This window comes from Monodelphis domestica, chromosome 4 (genome assembly GCF_027887165.1).
Source record: "Monodelphis domestica isolate mMonDom1 chromosome 4, mMonDom1.pri, whole genome shotgun sequence".
In the NCBI taxonomy this organism is placed as follows: domain Eukaryota; kingdom Metazoa; phylum Chordata; class Mammalia; order Didelphimorphia; family Didelphidae; genus Monodelphis; species Monodelphis domestica.
In genome coordinates this window covers 168,279,226-168,302,189 of record NC_077230.1, presented here as the reverse complement: position 1 = coordinate 168,302,189, position 22,964 = coordinate 168,279,226, and the positions used below count along the sequence as shown (strand labels likewise).

Below are 22,964 nucleotides of genomic sequence, written 5' to 3'. Positions count from 1 at the left end.
CGATGAATTATAGTGCAGAAGCACCAAAAATGACATATTACTTTTAGTGCATGAAACAAATGGGACAGAGAAGTAGACCATGAAAATAATTAAGAACATTTTTTTTTTCTGAAAACAACTCAATTAGATCAACCTTGCACCATTTTGAAAAAACACCCCAAATCAACATTTCTCACTGTTCAGTATTTAAACTAACCAAGCAGCAATGACATTTTTGCTTTAGTCTCTTGACCAACACATGCTTCTTATTCCTAACAAAATGCCAGTAATAATATGTTCCTTGCTTTCTTACATATTAAACCAAGAGTCAGACTTTATAAGAGAGGGATTGGGAGTCACTACAGTTCATTATCAGTTGTCTGTTATACTCAGGATAGAGGTTTAAAAAACCAATAATAGCACCTGAAGATGGTATATATAAATGTTCAAATTATCTTATGAATTCAATGGAATTTGTGACTTGGCTCACTTTATAAATAGAAATTATCATTTCTTAAAATAGCCTTATATTTTCAGTGTGTCTTGGTTTAAAAACATCAAGCATACATTTTCTTTTTTTTCCCCTTTCCAAATGCCAGTTTTTTGGTGTCAAATTTTAAGCTCTCCATCCAGGCAATTCACATCTGTCAGGATCAGTGATTATGTAAGATGAAATAGGGTAATTTAGTTGTTTTAGAGAACTTTTGCTATTCAGGTCCAGTGGTTGGGTAGGAAATGATGAGTTTCATTACTAAAAGAGAATTGAATTTTAAGATGAAAAAAATCCAATTCTGTTTTTCTCTGACCTACCTCTTTTTCAGCATCTTCCAATTTCTTTTTCTTGCTCTCAGGCATCAAATCATCCAACCAGCTTAATTCTCGTTTGGTAAAAAGTAAATCCATCAATTTTCTTACAAACACCAAAGCTAATACCTGTAGCAAAGAGGGATATAATTTCAAAGCATAGTAAACCTACCATATGTGCATATGCATTTAATGGAAACATTTCAAATTACATTAAAATGTTTTATTTTGGTTGATATAAAAATAAATGCTAGTATAGCCATGTATGGCATATATATTTTCTGGACCATGTTGCCTGGGACTTGAAATTATTCCTAGCCCCAAAGTAATAATTTTTTTGAAATATTGTGGGCCCCAATATGGAATGGTTGGGTACATTATTCATAATGTTAGAAGAAAAATTCAAATTCAAATTTCTATTATGAACTAGGGCTAAGATAAGCTTATCCTGCTGAACTTATTAAAATCTATTAACACTTTAAAAAAAGATATCAGCAGTAGAGACAGGGAATAATGATAATAGCATTTTTCTATATTGGCATTTTTTGTGTTGAGTATCTCTTTTAAATTATGGAACATCTGAGAGGTTTAAATTCACTCACTTCCAAAATACTCCTTTCATCATGATATTTGCACATTAATGTCAAGTTCAGGTAGTTTTTAAACATTTATTTTTCCTCCTAAATTTTATCCCTTGTCAATTATCCTCACTGTTAAGGAGACAAAACTAATATGTACAATCCAAATCCTAATTTTAGTCTCCAGTTTTAATCTACAATCTCATTCAAATGAATTTATTTCAGTTTAATTGTATTTTCCACTTCTTATCCTATGATGAAGGATACAATAAAGTGTCCACATGAAGTTCCTTGTATAGAGGGAGCTAATGAGGAGACATAGTGTTTTCATACCATCATGGGAAAGACAATGGCAGCTCTGGAAACTTTGATTATCCATAGGAGACCAAGGCAACTCATTTGAATGATGGTGAAGAGATGGACTTTTCGAAGAGGTACATGCCGTAAGTATATGAAATCTGGCTGGTGTTTGGCTGGCATCCAGAAAAGCTTTATTCTATCAAACAACTGTAAGAGAAATTAAATAAATTGCTTTGATTGATAATACAAAAGAAGAACCATATCATAAATTGATATTGCAGTCTTAACATTTTAGCTTCACTCAACATTCAATTTACATTTTTTTTCTTCATTCCATTTGAGGATTAGGTACCTCAAGTTTCCTGGTTTTTAATGTGACTAAGCTAACCCTCCACTCAGCCCCATGTTCTTATCTTAATAACAATGGGAAGCTTTAAAATTTGATAATCGTATTTAATTTTATTAGGAGATTAGATTAGATATTAGGAGATTCATTTATCCAATGAACTTATTCCCACCCATGGCTACTTAACTGTGAAGGTCCCTAAGGTGAAGATGAATTACCATTATTACTATTATCTTAAGTAATAAGTAACCACCAAAATTCTATTATATTGTTAGAGGTTACTGTTCAATGGAGGTAAACAAGGAGAGTTTTTTGAATCATTAATTTTGACTACTTAAAAAAGTAATTTGTCCTTATGTATGTGTTTGTAGAGCAAAATTTATAAAACGGATCCTTACTGTAAAAGAAGGAAGGAGGAAAGTAAAATGAAATCACTTGCCTTGCATATGAATGTCTCAGATTCTAGAACTAATTTTTCCCAGTGAACCTTTCTCCAGTTGTGAAGCTGTATAATTGCATAATTGTACCTTGGTGTGTGGGTGTTTGAATTGTTATTGTTTAAATGGCACATTTGCTTTACTTTGGATTTTCAAAGTGTTGGAATGAATATAGAAGTGACTGTGCAGCTGAATACAGAAACAGTATATGTGAGAACACTGTGATCTCTGTGTTTTTTCTACCATTTTTCAGAGTGAGAAGCCTAGATAATAAGTTTCTTAATATTGCCAAACAGCCAGGTAACTTCTATAGAATACTCCCACACAGAGGGGAACAATTTAACTTTTCCCTTTTAATATTGGTACAATAGTTAACAAATGTTCAATAGCTAATATTCAAGTAATAGTAATACTTAAAAAATTATAAATATTGCATTTGTCTTTTCTTCTGATTGCCTTTCCATTGTTCTACAGTCACTAATATCTGAAGTCCCAGATCTGGAGTCTTAATTTCTATTTTCGCCAAGCTCTCCACGAAGGACTGTGCATCGTCTTTCATTTGTTGCTCCTTAAAACTCATCAGATTTCTCTCCTAGGCCTTTGGGTAATGCTTTCCTTAATTCACATTTGAAAGATTCACACCCCAAAGAATTCCAAAACTTGACATTTTTGTTTAATTCTAAACCTCATGGGTACAAAATCATGTGAGTGGAATTAGGGAAAAAAATCTGTTGAAACCTATCAAAACTATTTTACTTTGTTTCTTAAAATTATGCTGCTGTATTTATGTGAGCCTGGGGCCTAATAATAAATACTTTTCACTTAGAGATGAAATTAGTGCTAGTGGAACTTTTGCCAAAGGCAAAAAACAAAACAAAACAAAACAAAACAACAACCCAGCAAAACAAAAAAATAAAACCTCTTCATGCACGTTTCTCTGATTGCCTTACAGAAGCCCCAAATCGACTGGAAGTGTACTTTTCAGGGAGGAAAGTTCTGTGAATGAATGAACTTTGGGGTGGGAAAATTATATTACATGACTCCTCTGAAAATTTTCCTTGTACAGGCCATTCTTACCCCACTTATCCCTTTATTGAAGGATACTTAAAAATCAACTCAAGATTTCCCTTAAGTTACACGAGTGTTTTCTCAATGTTGAGCTCAGAGCCAAATTTTTACCCCTCTTCTGTTTGAGTGTCAGGAGCTGGTCCTTTACCCTACAGAGGAAGTTCTGTGCTGGCCAAATGCCAAGAAGGATTCTCACCCGACCTTAGCCTTTTCTTGTCCCTATTTTTAATAGACAGACAAATGAATTAATGCAGACTGGGTTTATCATAGGAAGAACATAGTTTATGTTGTTCCTTTATTCAACCTGTGGTAAATTAAGCTTTGCACAAAACTCACCCTAGAACTATCAGTTCTTTGATTCTGAGAATACATTAAGGGTCTTGAAATTCAAAGGAAAATATTAAGAACTGATAGTTTGCTCTAGACTTCTACAATGCAAAAATAAAATTTTTACTTACTCAGAAAGTGCTCTTTATTTTTCTTGTGCAAGGAATCTGTTTCATACCATATTAATTTATTAATGACAAATATAATTCTGTAGGAGTACAATTCCTGAGAATATTAGGATTAAATAATATAGGGCATGGAAAGGGATCTCAGAGGCTTTTTAGTCCAACTTCACATTTTATAAATGAAGAAAGCTAAGATCCAGGGAGTTTAGTGACTGGCTAGAAGGATACTTTGAACCTTTTACAGTGATAGAAAATCTTATCTGATTTGGGAGAATAAATTGAGATATAATCTAGAGTTACTTCCTAAGCTGGCTATCCCATCATCAGTAGGATTGGCCATAAATAGCACTGCAGAGCTCTCTATAAGTTTTTATTGTGACATACTTACCTGTATTCCCTTTAGAGATGAGGCACCCATGTAGAGAAATACCCCATAAAGCACTGGCATTGGAATAAACTGTAAATGGAGGAAAATCAGAGAAAAGAGAATAGCTATTTATTAAGATATTATTTCATGCTTACTATAGATAAAATTAATTATGAATATTATACAAAGAATATATTGAAGAGAACATATTCTGCAACTTTGATGAATTTGCTAAACCACTTTTACAAAATAGAGATTTCCATTATTTAAAATACACAAATACCTTGCCTCCTGATTTCACGCATAAAGTTAGGCATGACTTACCTTAAGAATGCTGGTCATAAAGACAGATGAACCCATAAGGACAAAAATCATAAGCCCTGTAACTCTTTGTTCTCGGATGCCAAGAAATTTAGGTTGTTCTCCTGGGGCTGAACATTCAGATTCTAGTTTCAGGCTGTTGACATGAGTAATTGAGAGAACGGTGGCAGCTACAAACCATGGGAGTCCCATAATGGAGCACACGCCAAGCATGACTGCCACCATCAATAAATCCAGATGGTACCCACATCCTTTCTGTTGGGAGGAAACAAAGATACTTCTAATACCGAAAGACCAGGAGTTAGTATCACCATGTGCAGACAGCAGCAAGAACAAACACAAGAGATATTACTTGCTACTTCTTTACTTTGTGTGACATGTACTAAAATGACATAAAAGTCAAAGATGTAAAAATGATAGACATTACATGAATAAGCACCTAGAAGATTAGCTTCATAGGCTTATGTGCAGCAGCTAGGTTTAATTTCAAATATGGATACTTTTTTATATTAATGTCATGACAATTTCCAATATATTTCCAACATATATATATAAACTCAGGAAGAAATTAAATTCACATCTATTGAACAAACATTATTAAATCTCTACTCTGTTCAGGACATTGTACATAGAGTTAGGGAAACTAACAAACAAAACTAAAACAATATCTGTAGTCAAAGGGGCTTATATTTTATTGGGGGAGTGATACATGTGTGTACACACACACACACACACACACACACACAAGTATAATTCAAAGGCAGTTAGGTGGAATAGTGGATAAAGTGCTGGATCTGGAGACTTAAAGAAGTGAGTTCAGATTCGGAATCAGACACTTCCTAGTTTGATTTTGGACATGTTATTTAGCCTCTGTTTGTATCAGTTTCCTGAACTTGTCAAAATGGGGATAAAAATAGTGCCTACCTTCCAGGATTTTTTGAGGATAAAATGAGATAATATTTGTTAAGCACTGTGTAAACTTAAAGTGCCATGTGCATGCTAGCTATCATAGAAAGAATTCAAGCAAAACGTTTTGGAAGAGGTGGCATTTAAAATAAATCTTGAAGGAAGACAACATTTTTTAGGGACAGGGATGAAGGAAAATCTTCTGAAAATGCATGAAGGCAAGAGATGGGGAATCAAGTTCAAGGAATTAGTAATAATCTAATATGGATGGAGTGCAGAGTGTATGAAAGGTATAAATTCTATAAAGGCTCAAAAGATGATTTGGAGTCAGAATAAAAGGTAATTGAGAGTTATCTCGGGTTTTTGAACAGGGGAAGAGCATGGCCAGATTCTTCTTTAGGAAATTATTTTGACAAGTCTGGGGTATTGTAAAGGAGAAGAGGTTGAGTCTTTCAGTTTAGAGAGAGAGAGGGAAAAAAGAGAAAAAGTGGAGACCTCTTTTCTCAAAGCAGGGTTCAGGGGAGACAGCAGATGTAATGGAGAAAATGTTTGGAGATGGTAAAGGGAACAGGATCTAGGAGAGGACAGCTGATGTTTAGGGTTGGCTCAGAGAGAGGAGGGGGGGTTTAAAGATTTTCCCCCTTCTGCCTTCCCTCCTTAGCTATGGATGCTCTCCCAGATTTGCTCTTGTCCTCTTGTCCACACTCCACTGGATCTGTTCACTCACACTTGATTCACAGCTTGGGGAAAAGATAACAACTTTGATGTCAACTCAATCAGGGTAATACAAAGGAATAAATGTCAGGGAAAAGAATGGAAAAGGAAAGTGGGAAAAGGGGGTCCCTGTTTCTATCTAAAACCCTTTTTCCCCTTCTCGAGTTTGGGGGGAACTCAGGCCTTGGCAGCCTGAGCTCCCTGAGAGATAGTCAGGTTGGCTGACCCTGGGTTTGGCCCCTTGGTCACAGTTCAGACCCAGGGCAACAGGAGCTGAGGTAAAGTCTGACAGAGATTTAAAATGCCTTTTCTCAAGTTTCTCTTCAGTGAGACTCTTTAATTGGGAAATGTGGGGGGGAAGGATTTCCAGTCACAAACAGGAAAAATTAGGTAACCCTCAGGAGAAAGTCTTAATCCTTAATTCACCTTCTCCCCTCAGCTTCTTCCGTCTGAGAGAGCAACTGCTCTTCTAGTCAGAATCATTTGCTCCTCAAGATTTCAATTTCCTGGGGCCTCTCACACATTGAGGTGATCAGTTCCACACACACTTTGATCAGCCTGGCACTTTTTCTTTAGTGCCAGCCTCTGTCACAGTATGAATTAAATAAATTAATTATAAAAATATATAGTATAAAAATATAAAAAAAATTAAAAAAATTAAAGAAGGAGAGACTGAAGGCAGAGAAAAGAATGAGAAGGCTATCAAAATTATCTAGGCAAGGGGTAATAAGTTCTTGAATAATGCTGAATGTGGAGAGGGCAAATAATGTGAGATATGCTATGTGACAGGAGATTGTGAAGGTGAAGGTGAAGGAGAGTGAAATTCAAGGTTAGAAATCTGGGTGACATGAGAGAATGATAATGCCAACAATAGTAATAGGAAAATTTGGAAGAAGTGACTATTTGAGGGAAAAGAAGGTGAATTCTGCTTTGGATAAGATTGATTTCAGGTGCTTATTGAGCACAGAGAAAAATATATTCAACAAGCAAGTTGGCAAGGTGGGGATGGAGCTTAGAAGAGAGATACAGGACAGGTTTAGGAACTATCTGCATAAAAATGATAATTAAACACATGGGATCTTGTGAGATCACCATCAGAGATTTTGTGAAGCAGAGGGGATTGAGACAAAAATTTTTAGGGGATATCCATGTTTAGAGAATGAGCAGATGACAAAAGATGGGAAAAAAACCATACCTTTAAGTATGGGTATTCCAAGGTTTTGCCCATCGTCTTCCCTTCTCAAATTATGGGGTCTCTATTAATGAGTTCATTGGAAGTGATAAAAGATAAGAAGGGAACCAAAAGAGAACAGCACAGCAAGGAAGGAATATGGAGAAAGAGTGAGGCTCTTAATGAGAGCAAAGGGAATGATCCATATGGAAAGCACAGAGAAAAGGGGAAAGGATGACATCAATGGAAGAGTAGAAAGGTTAATTTTAACAAGAGGCTTTTCCTTTTTCAGAGGCTGGAAAAGAGGAGAGAATGATTAAAGATGTGTGGTGGTTTGGAGATACAGAGCAGGGAAGTTGAGGGAGGAATCAAGATTGCTGATCTCAATTTTTTCAATAAAGCTGGAGGCAAGTAGATTGACTAAAAGATAGGGTGTAAGGGAGACACAGAGAGGATGAAAAAAAAACCAAGGCTAGGAATAGTGTGATAGAATGCATAGAAGGCCCAGTTGAGTTTAAATAACATTCGTTTATAGTGAATCCAGTTAGTCAGTTGGATGATATCATTTGGTAGTATATAGCAGAATAGGAATAGGAACAGAGAAGTCAGATGGTGAGGTTCACCCGGAAGTCAGGATTAGCGGGGCATAAATGTTGGCAGGATAAAAGGACAAGGGTTTCAAAAGAGGAGGGCAGTTAAATCAATCAACTATAGGGGAAAGTGTATGAAGAGAGGGATTCAGAGCTAGAATAGGATTGATGCCTATTAGAAGAGGAAAGGATGGGATAGAGTTGTGGGAAGGGAAATAAATTTAGAAGTGAAGTAGAGATGGGAATAGAAAGAAATGAAATTATGAAAAGAAGGGAATTTCAGAATTGAGATAAAGGAGGTGGTAGAGTTATAGGTGATGGTGTGATCTAAGTATTGACCATCCTTGTGCGGGCCTGAGGAAGCTGAGAAGGGTCTGAGAGTTAAGAACACTGATGAACTAGAAGGCAATGGAAGGAAAATTTGGACATGTATCTAAGTTATCAAATATAAGGCACAGAGAGGGATATAGGAGAAAACTGTGAGCCAAGTATTGGACTCTGAGAAAGGACAGGGAATGTCCTGAGGGCTAGTAGATGACTATAGCTAGGTCTGGGACAGGCAAATGTCAAAGGACAGAGTGTACCTCAAATGAGGAGAATTTAGAGAGTGGCTAGTAGCAGAGGAAATATCAGGAAGTAGCAAAGATTCTTTCTTCGGGCCAAATATAGAGTGAGAGCATTTAAGAAAGAGCAACCAACTTAGAGAAGGTACCTAAGAATGTAGTGTCTTCTGAAGACAGCCAGATTTCTGTGTTTACCATAAGTTATAAAGAGTATAAAAAGGAGAGATAGCCAATGAAGGGGTATTGTTAAAAAAATTAAGATAGGAGTGCCAAGGGAAGTAGGACACACAGAGAGAAAATATAAGAAAGAGAGAGAGAGAGGAGACAGAGACAGACAGACAGACAGACAGACACACACACACACACAGAGAGAGAGAGAGAGAGAGAGAGAGAGAGAGAGAGAGAGAGAGAGAGAGAGAGAGAGAGAGAGAGAGAACTAAGGGTTTGGGAAGAATTGGCAAGGAAAGAGGATTGCTGATGCAGCAAATAACTTTTAGAATCACAAGATTAAGGGGTACAGCAGACGACAGTTTACCAACCATAAGATAAGAAAAGAATAATATGATCAAGTTTCCCAACTTCCAGGGTCTTCCCACTCCAGTGCACCATGGATATTTGGGACTGGTAGACTCACCTTTCACAGCTTGAGACACCAAACTCTGGGCAGGTGTTAGTGAAGGCAGCAGGGAACTTGGCCTAGGCATCCAGACCAGTGGTTCCTTAATAACCAGGCCTTCTGACTGAGACTGATTCTACCCTTGGTACCAGCTTGCTAGAACGATGAGACAAATGGCCCTCTTTGTGACCAGACACCCCACCCGTACTTTGTCCCTCTTCCTTTACTTCAGAAATGACCCTATTTTTTCCCCACTTGAGACTCTACTCTCACAATTATCTGTAAGATAGAGATTAGCATCTGTAGTATCTTCTTTTCCATTGGTTCTTTCTTTCAGGCCACCCCAATCTTCAAACAAAACAAAACAAAACAAAACATATTTTCTTGAGCCTGCAGCCCTTCTAGCTCTCATCCACTCCCTTCTTCCTTTTGCTGCCAACTCCTCAAACATGTGGTCTACACACACTGCCTCCACTCCTTACCATCTGAAGCCATTGCAATCTGGCTTCCACCCACCCCACTCTATGAAAACTGCTCTCTTAAAGGTTACTGATGACCTTTTTCTTGTCAAATCTAATGGCCATTTCCCAGGCTTCATTCTTCTCAATCTTTCTGTTACTTTTGATACTGTTAACCACCCACTTTTTCTGGAGTTGGCCCTCTGTTCTTCTCTCTGCACTTCCTCAGCAAGCTCATTTACCCTCATGGCTTTAACTCTCATTTCTTTGCAGATGATTCCCAAAGCTATATCTTCAGTCTTGACTTCTCACCAATTCTCCAGTTCCATATGTTGTTTGAGTATGGAAGATCTCTGCTTGGATGTCCCACTGTCATCTTAACTTATGTTAAAAATTGAGCTCACTTTCTAAGTCTCAAACCAACTCTACTCCACTGCGTAGCTTCTCATCTCAATCGCTTGTACCATTAAAATTTCTAGGCTCATAGGCTGGGAAATTTTGGAGTAATCTTCAATTCTTCCCTCTCTTTGGTCTTCTTTGCCCAATCTGCTACAAAATATGATTTTTCCACCCTTTAAAATATCTCCTAGATTTTCCCTTCCTCTGTCATCATTTGTATTCTTTTTTTAAATAATGTTTCAACAAATGAATAGTAGTCAAATCACTTCAATTTAACAATCATTAAGCATCTACTTTATACTAGCGGGAAGACAAAACCAAAAAGAAAACAATCCTTGCCCTCAAGGAGATGATGTTCAACTGGGGAGAGAGGTGGTATATAGAGCATTACAGTTTTGATTTTCTTTTGCTTGGATTATTGAAATAGTTGGTCTCTCTGCCCCCTAATTTTTCCCTACTTTACAGTTTCCTGAAAAAATTTCCTAAAATACTGTGCTATTACTCACTTGCTCAGTAACCTACCATTGTTCCTTACTACCTGACATAGCAAACTGAAACTCTTTTGTTGGGTTTCAAGGCCCTTAAAATTTTGGCTTCCCCTTATTTATCCAATACTATCTTCTATATATGCACCCTCTGCTACAGTCAGACAAATCTCATTCCCTGTAAAAGCTATGATTGTTCCAGGCAAAGTGAACAAACAGCATGAACAAAGACACTCCTGGAGGTGGCAAAATGAAATTCATGTTCAGACAACAGCCAACATTGTAGTCCAGTTTGGATAGAACATATGAAGAGGAACTGTGGAAAATAAGACAAAAAAAGGAAGTTTGGAGCTCAATCAGGGAGGGACCTAATGCTAAGCTAAACAGCTTGGACTTTATTTTGTAGGCAAATACAAATCACTGAATATTTTCAAGTCCAGGAATGACAGACTCAGAGTTGTAGTTTTAAAAGATACTCTGGCAGTGATAAATAGGATAGATTTTGAGGGATGGGATACTACAGCTGTAGAGAGCACTTATAGGACTCACAATAATTTAGGGAAGAGGTAATGAAAATCTGATGAGGTGGTAGAAGTCAGGAGAAAGGCAGGGACAAATAAATGAAACAATGAGAAAGTAAGCCTTCAGGACTTGTAAAATGTGTAAAGGGAAAGAAAGGAGAGAAAGAAGAAAGACAATGAATAACCTGGTTCCTCTATAAAAAGTAGGAATCGTTGCTTTAAAAAGTGGGCTGTGGACCAGTTGATCAATAATGCTTGCATTGCAGTTTTAACAAACATCACTATTTGTTAAGTTAGTTCACAGAGTTCAGATTATGACACATTCTGAATATCTGTGCATTACACAAAAGACTTACAGCCGGAAATGAACCTGTCTAATCCCCTCATTTTGCAGATGAGATAAATGAGGTCATAAGTGGAAGACCTGTTCAAAGTTACATAAGTAATAATTAGCTAAGCTAGATGTGACAGCAAATCTAATTCTCTTCCTGTTATTACTTGTGCTGTTTCCTTACATAGTAGGGGCTTGATAAATGTCTATTGAATTGAATTTTTGTGAATTTGAGTGAATGTCAATTTAAGACTTTCATTTGAATCAGTTATCCTTCCTTTTTCTCACCATTTTTTCAGAACCTTTCTCAGAAAGACACTATATTGAATAGTCAACATAGGACAATATTTTGAAGATAAAGTGGTAAGGATGACATTTTTTATGTGGAGAACTTTTCTCCTGAGCAGCTTCAAGCAGACAACAAAAAGGAATGTGGATGATGTGGGACAAAAGCAATGCAGGTGGTTGTGCCTGGATAAATGTGACGATATACATACACACACACACATATATATATGGAGAGAGAGAGAGAGAGAGAGAGAGAGAGAGAGAGAGAGAGAGAGAGAGAGAGAGAGAGCGAGCTAAATGCAATGTTAGTAGTGTTCTTCTGGTTGTTAAAATAAGGTTACTCATTAAGAGATCATGTCAAAAAAATCTTTAAAAAAGGAGTGGCTGTCAAGGGTTAATGATATATACCAAGAATAAATATCTCAAAAAACTCTAAATTAGTAAATTCCTGGAAATCTTCCAACACAACACATTAAAAAATTAGTATCTGGTCCCTTTATAAATTTTAATGGAAGGTCATTTCTAACAATTGAAAGTTCAAGGAAATAGTTTTAAAGATGGAGAAATGATATGTAGTACCTCAATTAGACATATTTTATTTAAACATAGAGGGCAAAACTAGGGGGAAATGATGTATGTTGGGATAGTTGGTGGCTCAGTGGATAGAACTTAAGGCCTGGGGAGGGGAGGTTCTGGATTAAAATGTGACTTCAGACTCTTCATATCTATGTTACCCTGAGCAAATCACTTGACTCCAATTGCCTAGCTCTTGACTCATCAGCCTTGGAATTGAATTTGAGTATCGATTCTAAGGAAGAATATAAGGTTTTTTAAAAAAAGAAATAGTGTTTAATATAGAAGGAAAGATTTAGGTCTGACTTCCTAACAATGAGAAATTAGGTTCCATTTGCTCATTTGTTGGAGATGATAGAATCATAGATTTAGGACTGGAAGGTACTTTAGAGGCTATCCAGCCCAACTCTTTCATTTTCAGATGAAGATACTAAAGGTCAGAGAGATGTCCAAAATCACTTAGGAAGTAAGTGGCAGAATTGGGATTGGGATTAGAATCCACACATTCTGGGTTCAAATCCAATATTTTTGGACAGTATTATTCTGTACTTATAATATAGAAGAATTCATGTTTAGATAGATATTGGACTAGATGATCTCTGAGATACCTTTCTTTTCAAAGAATTGTATTTTTTCAGTCAAGCATTTTTTTCTTCCTCCCATCCTTCTCCTTTTGAAAAAAAAAAAAACTCAAGAAAGACAAAACCCTTGTGACATATATGCATAGTTTGAGAATCCCTTTTAATTCTGAGGTTCTGTGAATTCTAGGTTTGGCCATAGTCACCAGGTTTCGAGATCACAAAACAGTGAAAGACCTGAGGTTATTGTTCCCATTAGAACATCTTTTCTGAATGAAGCTTGTGGTAGGTACATAGAGGATGGTGCTGATGGCAGTGGAGTTGAGTGGAAGCCCCAAAAAAGAATGTGGCAAAGGGGTTAGGGAGAGTAGCCTTGGCGCTGTCTTCACCCTGATATTCCCTATGGTTTCAGTTTGAGGTATGGCTTCCTAGGGGGTCTAAATTTGCACAACTTCAATTTTCAAATCTCTTTAAGTGGAGTACTGATTTAGAGAAAACAGGCAGGATAGATAATTCCTTCAAAAAGAATGATTTTCTAGAATTAAATCCGTGGCTCTTTGAAGAGAAAGAACAGAAACTATAAAAAAATCATTTCGCTAAATTGTTTCATGTACCAAGGACTACATCTTGATTAAATACAAATTTAAAAAAATTAAAGCCTCTCCAGAAATTCATATCACCTCAAAGTCCTCCTACTTGAGTTTCATTTAAAATGTGTCTTTACATCCTTGGACTTCCTCACCAAATTAGTAGCTGGAATAAATGCCAGCCAAGAGGAAGTATCCCCCTTTTGGTGCATAACAGAGAGATCTCTACCTTCTGACATGTTTCTGTGGAATTTATTCTCAGATGGAGAGAGGGCTGGAGGAGCTTCGTTTCTCACATTCATCTATGAATCCTAGGAAATGGACATATGGGAGGAAAGGGGAGCATAGCAACAGGTAATGCTACACCAGACCCCACTAAAACCAACATGCAGCAAGACAAGAGGCCAGCCAAGAGGACCATCTGATACCCAGATGCCACTGCTGAAAAAATTCATTCCGAAGCTTGGCAGCAATTTCCTGCATCTGTCAAGTTAACCACATTAAAGACTATAGATTGACATGAAGAACCAGGCTGACAAAGAGGGCAAAAAAGAACACATCAAATGCTATAATCCTCAAGAGGATAGGGAGCCAAGAGAATGTTGCAAATGCATTCATTTACTCAAATGATCTGTGATTGTATTGCTCCTTATTAAAAGTGATGTCAAAGAAGACTGAACTGTCTGCAGATGCACATTGAGATGAACCTAATTAGACTTTCACAAAAACTTCTTTCCCCAAAAGGTGATTAAAACACCCCCCCAGGGAGAAAACCCCCTTCGAATAATGTAGATAGAATGTGATTACCCTCTGACCCCTGAATATCATTGTTAGGCATATATCCCAAAGAGATCAAAGAAAAAGGATAAGGTCTCATATGTACAAAAATATTTATAGCAGTTCTTTTTGTAGTGCAAGGAACTGGAAACTGAGGGGGTGCCAGCCTATTGGGGAATGGTTAGGTAAGTTCTGGTATATGAATGTAATAGTATATTATTGCACCATCAGAAATGGAGAAATGGGCATTTTCTAAGGAAACTGGGAAGATCTCTGTGAACTGAATCAGAATGAAGTGGACAGAACAAAGAAAACAATTTATATAATATAATTTATATTATGAAGAAAATAACTTTGAAAGACTTTAAAACTCTAAATGGTGCAATGCCAAACTCAGTTTCCAAAGAAATGGAAGGAAAAGAAAATGAGTTCATATAAAAATGAAAATAAGAAATTATAATAAAAAAAAAACCAAGTAGATATCTTCAGATTATTTTTCAAAGAGGCTCAGACTGAAAGTATTCTTCTCCACTAGGTTAGAAAAAGAGAAGACTATTTAGATATGTGATCATAGAAAGGACAATAAAGAGTAAATGTAAAATTTCCCTGAAAACTGGAGCAGGGATATGTGAGACAAAAGAAAAAGAAGGAAGTGACTATGAAATGATTTAAAAATATTAGCATGTTCCCTGAATCTCTTTATCACTCTATATCATTTTTAGGCTGCCTTCATGAATGCTTAGACAAGATACTGATTGAAATACACTGCTATCGGTACTCAGGAAAATTTTTATTAGAATCAGGAAATTTCTGTCTATCTATGAAGGCTTAAAAATCAATCTTCTTTGAAATGTTCCCAGTGTTTATGACTTTCATTTTGGCTAAAACTTTTTGCTTCCTTTCAAAGCAGTTGTTTGAGGAGTTTTTCATCACTTCTTGGAAAGTATTAAAAGAATATAACAATGTTTACCAATGACATACAGGATCTGCTTTAATGGCTATTCTGACTTGGATTAGTGGCTATACTGAAATTTAATATAGTCTTTTATGCATGAGGAGAGACGAAGTTAAACAAATATAAAATAACCTAAGAGAAATGGATGGGATGGCATGGGGAGAATGGGAAAAAACCCATTGACTAATTGATAATTGGGAAATTGAGGAATCTAAATCCAGAGATTTAAGATGGGTAAATTTTTACTAAAGGCTTTCACTAATCTCAAGTGTTGTTTTCTAAGAATGTATAAATTATTACAACATATAATTCAGCAAAGTTTAGCAATTATCAAGATCACGTGACAACAAATATAGCATAATCTTAAAAAAAAGGCTCATATATTAAGTTGTTCTCTCCAACTATAACAGAGCATCACTTTCTGCTCTCCATATAGTTATTCTTTGACACATTTATTTATTATAAATAGCTAGAGTTTTGCGTTTTTAAGTTAACATCACATCTACTTTATATCCAATAGTTTATAAAAGAAATTTTCTTATCTCATCAAGACATACAATCCCATAAAACACTACATGATTTCAATTGCTCTGGTAATCTAACCCCCCCCCCCCATGTTTTCAAAGGTAGGTATGTGAAAATAGTTGGCAATTCCCCAGGATATCAGAACAAAAACAAGATAGTGCATGTTCTATATTTATAGATTGCTTTAGATTTTTTAAGTCACTCAATAACTGTATTGATTGCATTTAGCATGGGTTACTGAAAAGGAGAATGTTCAGTCTAACCATCTAAGCACCTTATAGTAATTACGTAGTAGCTAAAAATTTTTCAGTTTTCATAGCGGCAAAATGAAATCATATCTAGTTAGCATATAAGTAAAGATATGCCTTCATTGTATTTATTAAAGAATAAATAAAATACTTTGCTTTGTTTATTGAATTCAGTAAGAATGCCAGACACTACTTTCTTTTATTTGAGGCTATCCTTTTTTTACTCTTTCCAAAGGAATATTTAGTTAGAAAGCTTTCAAGAGAATGAAAGGGAAAGAATGTGAATACTTAAAAATAATTCACACAGGTAAGTGTAAGGTCATATTAAAAGGAGAACCAAAGTCTTAAGGTTTAAGATTAATTGGTGGGAAATTGCAGTTTTCAAAATAATAAGTAAGGCAGAATATGCAAAGTCTAAGGCATTCCAATCAGTTCCAGTTCCATAAAATTTACATGCTTTAAGTTGAAAAATTTGTTAAAAACACACCTTTAGTTTATGTTCTTTTCTGTTGATAATGACAGCAGTGATCTGTTGGTCCATAAAGATAAGAATAGTACAAAGCAGAGCTGGAATTATAGCAGCTATCACTGTCCACCATGGATTTGGTCCCAATGGGGTAACAAACCAGCCACGGTCATCCCTTGTGGGCTGTAGGAATTTTAAAAAATTATGTATCATTAATATATAATAATATCACCTATTCCACTGAAGTCTTGCAGATACTACCAGGAAAACTAATGAGATAATCATTTAGTAATTAGATATAAATATTGTCTTCAGGATAAAGGATAAAAAAGTTACTCTAACATAAAACTGAATTAAAACATTATATCTCATTAACATGACATATGTTTTTAACCTATCAGTAATGTTATATGCAGAAATACTGATTTAAAATGTCCATTGGAAGTTTTTTTGTTTATTTACATGAGTCTTCATTTTTTAAATGGAATAACTAAGTTTTGGTAATGCCTGGTAAATTGCCATTCTATACGTTTTATATATTCTTGTAAATATATGGCTGAGGTGTCAGTACCACCACAACAAAGATTAAAGCCAGACAAATAATACTCGATAGATAAATAATAATTGTCTTTTTACCAGGCATTACTAAAACGTGGGTATTCCATTTAAAAAATGAAGACTAATGGAAATAAACAAAAAAACTTCCTTTGGACATTTTAAATTGGTATTTCTGCATATAAAATTACTGATAGGTTGTTTTAAAATCTACACGTGTTTACATATCACTGGGACAGAAAGGAGAGGAAAGTGGAAGACAGGAGATGAGAGGTGAGGAAGGAGGAGAGAGTAAAGAAGAAGATGGAAAGAGCAAGGGAAGGGAGAAGAAAAGGGATAAGTTGAGAATGAAAGGGAGGGTTTCACCTTGAAAACACTTGGAACTTTCAGTTTTGGAGATGGGATTCCAATGGCATAGTCAATTAAAACCATAGACAAAATAGTCAGAAAGACAGCAAAGTCACTCACTATGGATCGGACCTAGATGTAATGAAAAACAGAAAAAGTCACTTGGAACAGTGAAGTATATTGTGAGTAAAAAAAAAAATGAAGTTTGTGGCAGCACAAAGCCACAAAATTCCATCAGTATGGGTTTGATTATTATCCTTACCTTTTTATCTAAAGTAAAACAAATAAACTGATTATAAATCAAAACATTACTATAGTTATACCTATATGTAGATTGGAATTAAAATTTTTGGGCTAGAGCCAAAAGGGAACTTTGAGGCATCCCTGTTTGCCTCAGTTTCCTCATCCATAAAATGAGCTGGTGAAGGAAATGGCAAACCACTTTAGTATCTTTGCCAAGAAAACCCCAAAGGGAATCCTGAAAATGGACAGGAATGAAACAACTCAGCCCTAAAAATAATACAACAAAGTCAACTCCCTCATTTTATATATGAAAGGCCTGAGGCCCAAAGAGATCTTCTACAGGACACATCAAGATATGCGCGCACACACACACACATACACACACACACACAGAGTTAGTTTCAAAGTTCCTTATGTCACAGATAAAAATGTTTTAACATTTGTTGGCATATAGCAATAATGGTGGTTGTGTCCTAATTTAGTATTTTTTCAATAATCCAAACCTGCCAAATCTCTAAATTCATGAGCTTTTAGAAGATAGAATAAGGTTAGGGAGTCTGAATTTTGCCTGAAGTTTATGGGTCATTGTTGAAAATACTTTTCATATTTTGAGAGGAGACATGCACTGAGGGGACTAAGAAAACAGACGTAGAATTATAGAATTTTATAGAAGGAAGGGATGGGACTTTAACACTCTTTGTAAAAGTGAGTGTGGTACACAAAGCACTGAATTGGGAGTTACAGGCAATAGATTCTGATCTTAGTTTTACAATTTAGTACCTATGTGAACTAGGGCGGGTCACTTAATAGCTGTGGGCCTCAGTTTCCTCATCTATAAAAGAAACGGACTTAGACAATGTCTAGCATTCCTTCCAGTTCTAAATTTATAATTCTATGATTTAGTTACTCGCTTTAATTTCATAGATGGGGAAGCTGAGACGTATAAAGTAATTTACCCAAGGTTGTACATCTAGTGAATGGCAGAGCTAGGACTTAAATTTATTTATAATGATTTTCAATTCTTTCATTTAGACTATATAATTTAAAAAAATTATAGAAAATGTAAAATAACTACAGCTTAAATTTATATAGTGCTTTCACTATATATGTTATTTCACTATATATGTTAAAGGGGGATGTACAAATATCTAATTTGATTTTCACAACAAATCTGGGAGTTAGGTATTATTATTACCCCAATCCCCACCATTTTACAGAGCAGGAAACTGAGGTAAACAGAGGTTAAGAGACATGCCCAGGGTCAAACAGATAGTGTCTAAGGCAAGATTTGGATTCAGTTCTTCCTGAGCTCAGAAGCTTAGCATATAATTATGTACTACCACCAAGTCCTATTTAGATGTCACTACTAAGGATGTTTAAGTTAGCTCAACTGGCACATGAATATGAAATCAACAATGAAAATATGAAGAAATATAATTAAAGATGTAACTAAGGTCCATGCTTTGTGTCTCTTTCAGAGGATATGTTTAAATTATAGCAAAACATGGCTTATTAAGGATGTCTTTGAATTTCAACAAAACACATGCAATAGCTTTCATTTTGGCTAAAAAGAAGGGTTACTCTGTTATTAAACGATAAAATTCAGTCTAAAGGAAAAATAAATCTTCCACCATCCTAAGGGAAGGAGGTGGGGACCAAACAGAAGGCCTCTCTGGCAGGAACAGCACTTGAAGCATTTTCCCTGTCTGGAAATTTGATTATCATCTTCAGCTCACCCCCTAAAGAGCTTGTTTTTGGCTGGATCAGACGTTATAGGTGTTACTTTGCTGCATTAAATATTGAACTAAGCTGTTTCTGTTTATTTTCGATTCTAAACATGCAGATGTAATTGGGGTGGGAGGAAGGGACTGACACTTCTTTCTTTACCCATCTCCTACAAATCAGAACAATATTCCAATAAGCTTGGCATCTTATGTCCCATAGAGGCTCACAGAGTCTGCAAGGTCTCTGTCAGCCCCGAAGGGCACAATGGAAGATGAGGGATGAAGGCAAGGTGTATAGGTAGCCACTCAGGATACAATAACCAAGTTCTAGAGGAAGAAGGTTAGAATTACCTATCATTGCCATTTGGAGATGGTTAAAAGAATTGATGGATGAATATCATTTCAAATATAAACACCATTTCAAAATAACATTTTTCATATTATATTGCTTGCTGTTAATGAAGAGGATGACCAAGGTACCTTTGTTGGAAAATATCGGCTAGTCTTGAATTGCTTCAATGTAGATGACAGAGTAACCGTGGAGAAGAACAGAATCACTGACCAAAAGAGGACGTCTGGAACATATGGGTGCTCATGCCCACAAGCTCTTCCAACATACTCTCCATGCAAAGAATTGCATTCCTGTTGAAGGGAATGGAAACAAATGTTGAAATTAAGGAAGCAATGGAGATTAGAACATATATAGTGCTGATGTAGCTAGCTTTGGTTTAAAGATCTCAAAGTAGTTTACCTAGCTTAAGTTCCATGAGATTTTATGAGTTATGGAGTCTGAACTATCAGAGATCTACCTTATGAAATCTGAACAAGAATATTCTTTTTTTTAAAAAATCCTTATCTTCTGTCTTCATTGATTCTAAGGCAGAAGATCAGTAAAGGCTAAGCAATGGGGGTTAAATGACTTCCTCAAGGTCACACAGCTAGGAAGTGTCCAAGGCTACATTTGAATCCTGACTCTCAATCCACTGAGCCACCCAGTTGCCTCCTCCCCCCATGAAAATTCTTAAATCCTTTCCTTTTAAGAACTAACATGTAATTTATTATAAATATGAAAGAGAATATAAGATTTCTCAGTCAGAAGATATTTATTGATACTTGACACGATCTCAGTACTATGCTAGGGAGATCCTGTAAATTAGTGGGAGAGGCAAAAGGAGCATACATAATAGAATTAGAAGATGAAGTAGTACTAAAATGTGAAAAAACCAAAAGCAATTCAGAAGTGGGAGAGATCATTTCAGGTCAGAGTAGACAGAGATAGATAGAAGAGGAAAGAACTGACCTGAATAATGAAGATTAGATTCATCAATCAACATAAGAAATTCCCATTTTAGTAAGAATTTTTTAAAATTAAAAATATTAATAATATTTTAATTTTTCCCCAATCACATAAAATTTTTTAATTTTTATTTTTTAAAGCTTTGGCCAAATTCTGATCCTCCCTCCTTCTCCTCTTCCATCCCTGATGTGGAAAGGAAATAAGACTGACAGTTTGTGGGGGAAGGGGAAACTGGGAGTGGCAGTTGGGTTTTGTGACTAACACTTCCTTCCTTACTGCTAAGATTCTGAATTATACAAAACTGGACTGATATAGAATAGACAGGAGTGAGAGAACCCTTTGCCAGCCTCTGGGGCCTGGCCTCAGGTCTGAAGCTGAGAAGAAACTCCAATCCCAACTGGTTATTAAAATTTATATTATTTGAATTTGCAGTTAGATAAGTAGACTATCTTTCTGGTCACAGAGGGAGCTGAACTTCAGTTCAGTCATTCCAGGACAAACAGCCCTTATTGGACCCCTCCTGCTTCCTCTCAGCAGGGGGCATCTCCCTCCCTTGCCTCACAGGCAGTATACCCTGTCTCCCCTCTCTCCTCCCTACCCCATACAAACCTCCAATTATCCCCTGTTTTCCAATCTTCTTATTTCCTTTCCCAATAAATATTACACTGACAATAAGCAATTTGATACAGATTTTATGGATAAAATAATATAAAACATCTTTTCATATTAGTCATTTTGTGAAAGAGAAATTGAACAAAATAAAAAATTGAAATATAGTATATTTTGATGCATTCCAGTCACTGTTCCTTTAGATAGGCTCTTTGTCCAAATATTTAATCTTAGCAAGTAAGATCATCCTAATTCAATTCAACAAGAATTTTTTAATAATAATAGAAAAAATTGCTAAAATTTATATAAGTCTTTATGGTTGGCAGAGCATTTTATTATCTGAGCAGTAACCCTATGAGGTAGATGAACTATTCATAAATATTTGAAGCAAGATACACATTCTGACCCAATAACCTATTTAGTTTGTTACCTAGTGTCTTCATATTAAGCACCAACTATTTTATATAAGTACAGGGAAAACAAACAAAAAAATTTCAAAAGGTCTCTCTAGTAAAGGAACCTATAGACTACTGGCATGCCTGTTAGAGGCAAATATGGGTATCCAGTAGGGAGAAGGCTTACCTACCTGAGGCCCAAGAGCCACTCCAGGGTTTGTCTCTCTCTCATTATTACATATTTTTTATTTGCTGTAATTCACACTACCAGAATTAAACCATTCTAAAAAGTAAATCCAATGAAAAAATATTGACACATGCAATTAACAATTAATATTTAGAATAAGACCAACATGAAAGAACAAACAAATAAATAAATGTCTTCTCTATTTTGGTTTGCAGAAAAAAGGGGGCACTAATTTCTAAAGAAATTGAACTGGATTTCTGTTCCACTTGAATGACAAATTAAATCTTATCTTACTTTTTCCCCCCTGGGCCAGAACAATGTTGGCAAAAAGGAAATGAGTACAAAGAACCAAAGTGGATAAAAAATCTACAATCTACACAATGAGGGTGGTGGTGGTTGTGTGTATGTATGTATATGTGTGTTCATGTGTGTGTCTGGTGAGAGAGGAAGAGTTGTCATCTTGAATTATAATTTTGTATAGCACTTGCTAAGAAAAAACTAAAAGTGAAATAAAGGAAAATTAAGACAAGCTGTACGTTTTGGCAATGAGAAGAACTGGTCAGAATTAGGGCCATTTAAACTTAGAGTGGAAAAAACAATAGACAAAGGTACTATGTAGACATATTCACAGTACCAAACAGGAGAAATCTGTTCTGGCTGTTATCCTCCAACACTGCTTTCTAGAATTTCCCGGGGACAGAACACTATACAGTCTTTCTAATAACTTATTATGCCATAAGGTGGCAGCAGAGTCCACAAGAATTTTCATTCTTCTGGACTGGCTGAGAAAAATGCTTATGCAACACAAAGGTTATGGAAAAGAAATTAAGTCTTCTGAAGTTTGATTTTTCTTTCATTCATAATAAAAATGCTTGGGATAAAAATTCCCATTTGGGAATATATATATATATTATATATATATATATATACTATTTTAAACCCTTACCTTTCATCATTGAATCAATACTGTCTATTGGTTCCAAGGCAGAAGAGTGGTAAGGGCTAGGCAATGGGGGTCAAGTGACTTGCCCAGGGTCACACAGCTGGGAAGTGTCTGAGGCCAGATTCGAACCTAGGACCTCCAGTCTCTAGGCCTGGCTCTCAATCCACTGAGCTATCCAGCTGCCCCCACCCCCACCCCTGCCCATTTGGGAATATTTTTAAGATCTCGGATTTCCTGTTTTTCTGAGCACCTGAGGTACA

General features: G+C 35.9%; 1 protein-coding gene across 10 annotated transcripts in view; it reads right to left on the bottom strand.

Annotated features, from left to right (window-relative positions):
• Positions 1-22,964, bottom strand: part of SLC4A10 (solute carrier family 4 member 10) — a 400,582-nt gene that overhangs the window by 21,117 nt on the left and 356,501 nt on the right. For all 10 annotated transcript variants that reach the window (XM_007494264.3, XM_056793951.1, XM_056793952.1 and 7 more), the window contains 7 exons: positions 19,754-19,915; positions 17,325-17,438; positions 16,425-16,586; positions 4,656-4,907; positions 4,353-4,421; positions 1,695-1,868; positions 790-912 (listed from right to left, as the gene is read on the bottom strand). In XM_007494264.3, coding sequence (XP_007494326.1) covers positions 790-912; positions 1,695-1,868; positions 4,353-4,421; positions 4,656-4,907; positions 16,425-16,586; positions 17,325-17,438; positions 19,754-19,915 — 1,056 coding nt within the window. The remainder of the gene's footprint in view (positions 1-789; positions 913-1,694; positions 1,869-4,352; positions 4,422-4,655; positions 4,908-16,424; positions 16,587-17,324; positions 17,439-19,753; positions 19,916-22,964) is intronic.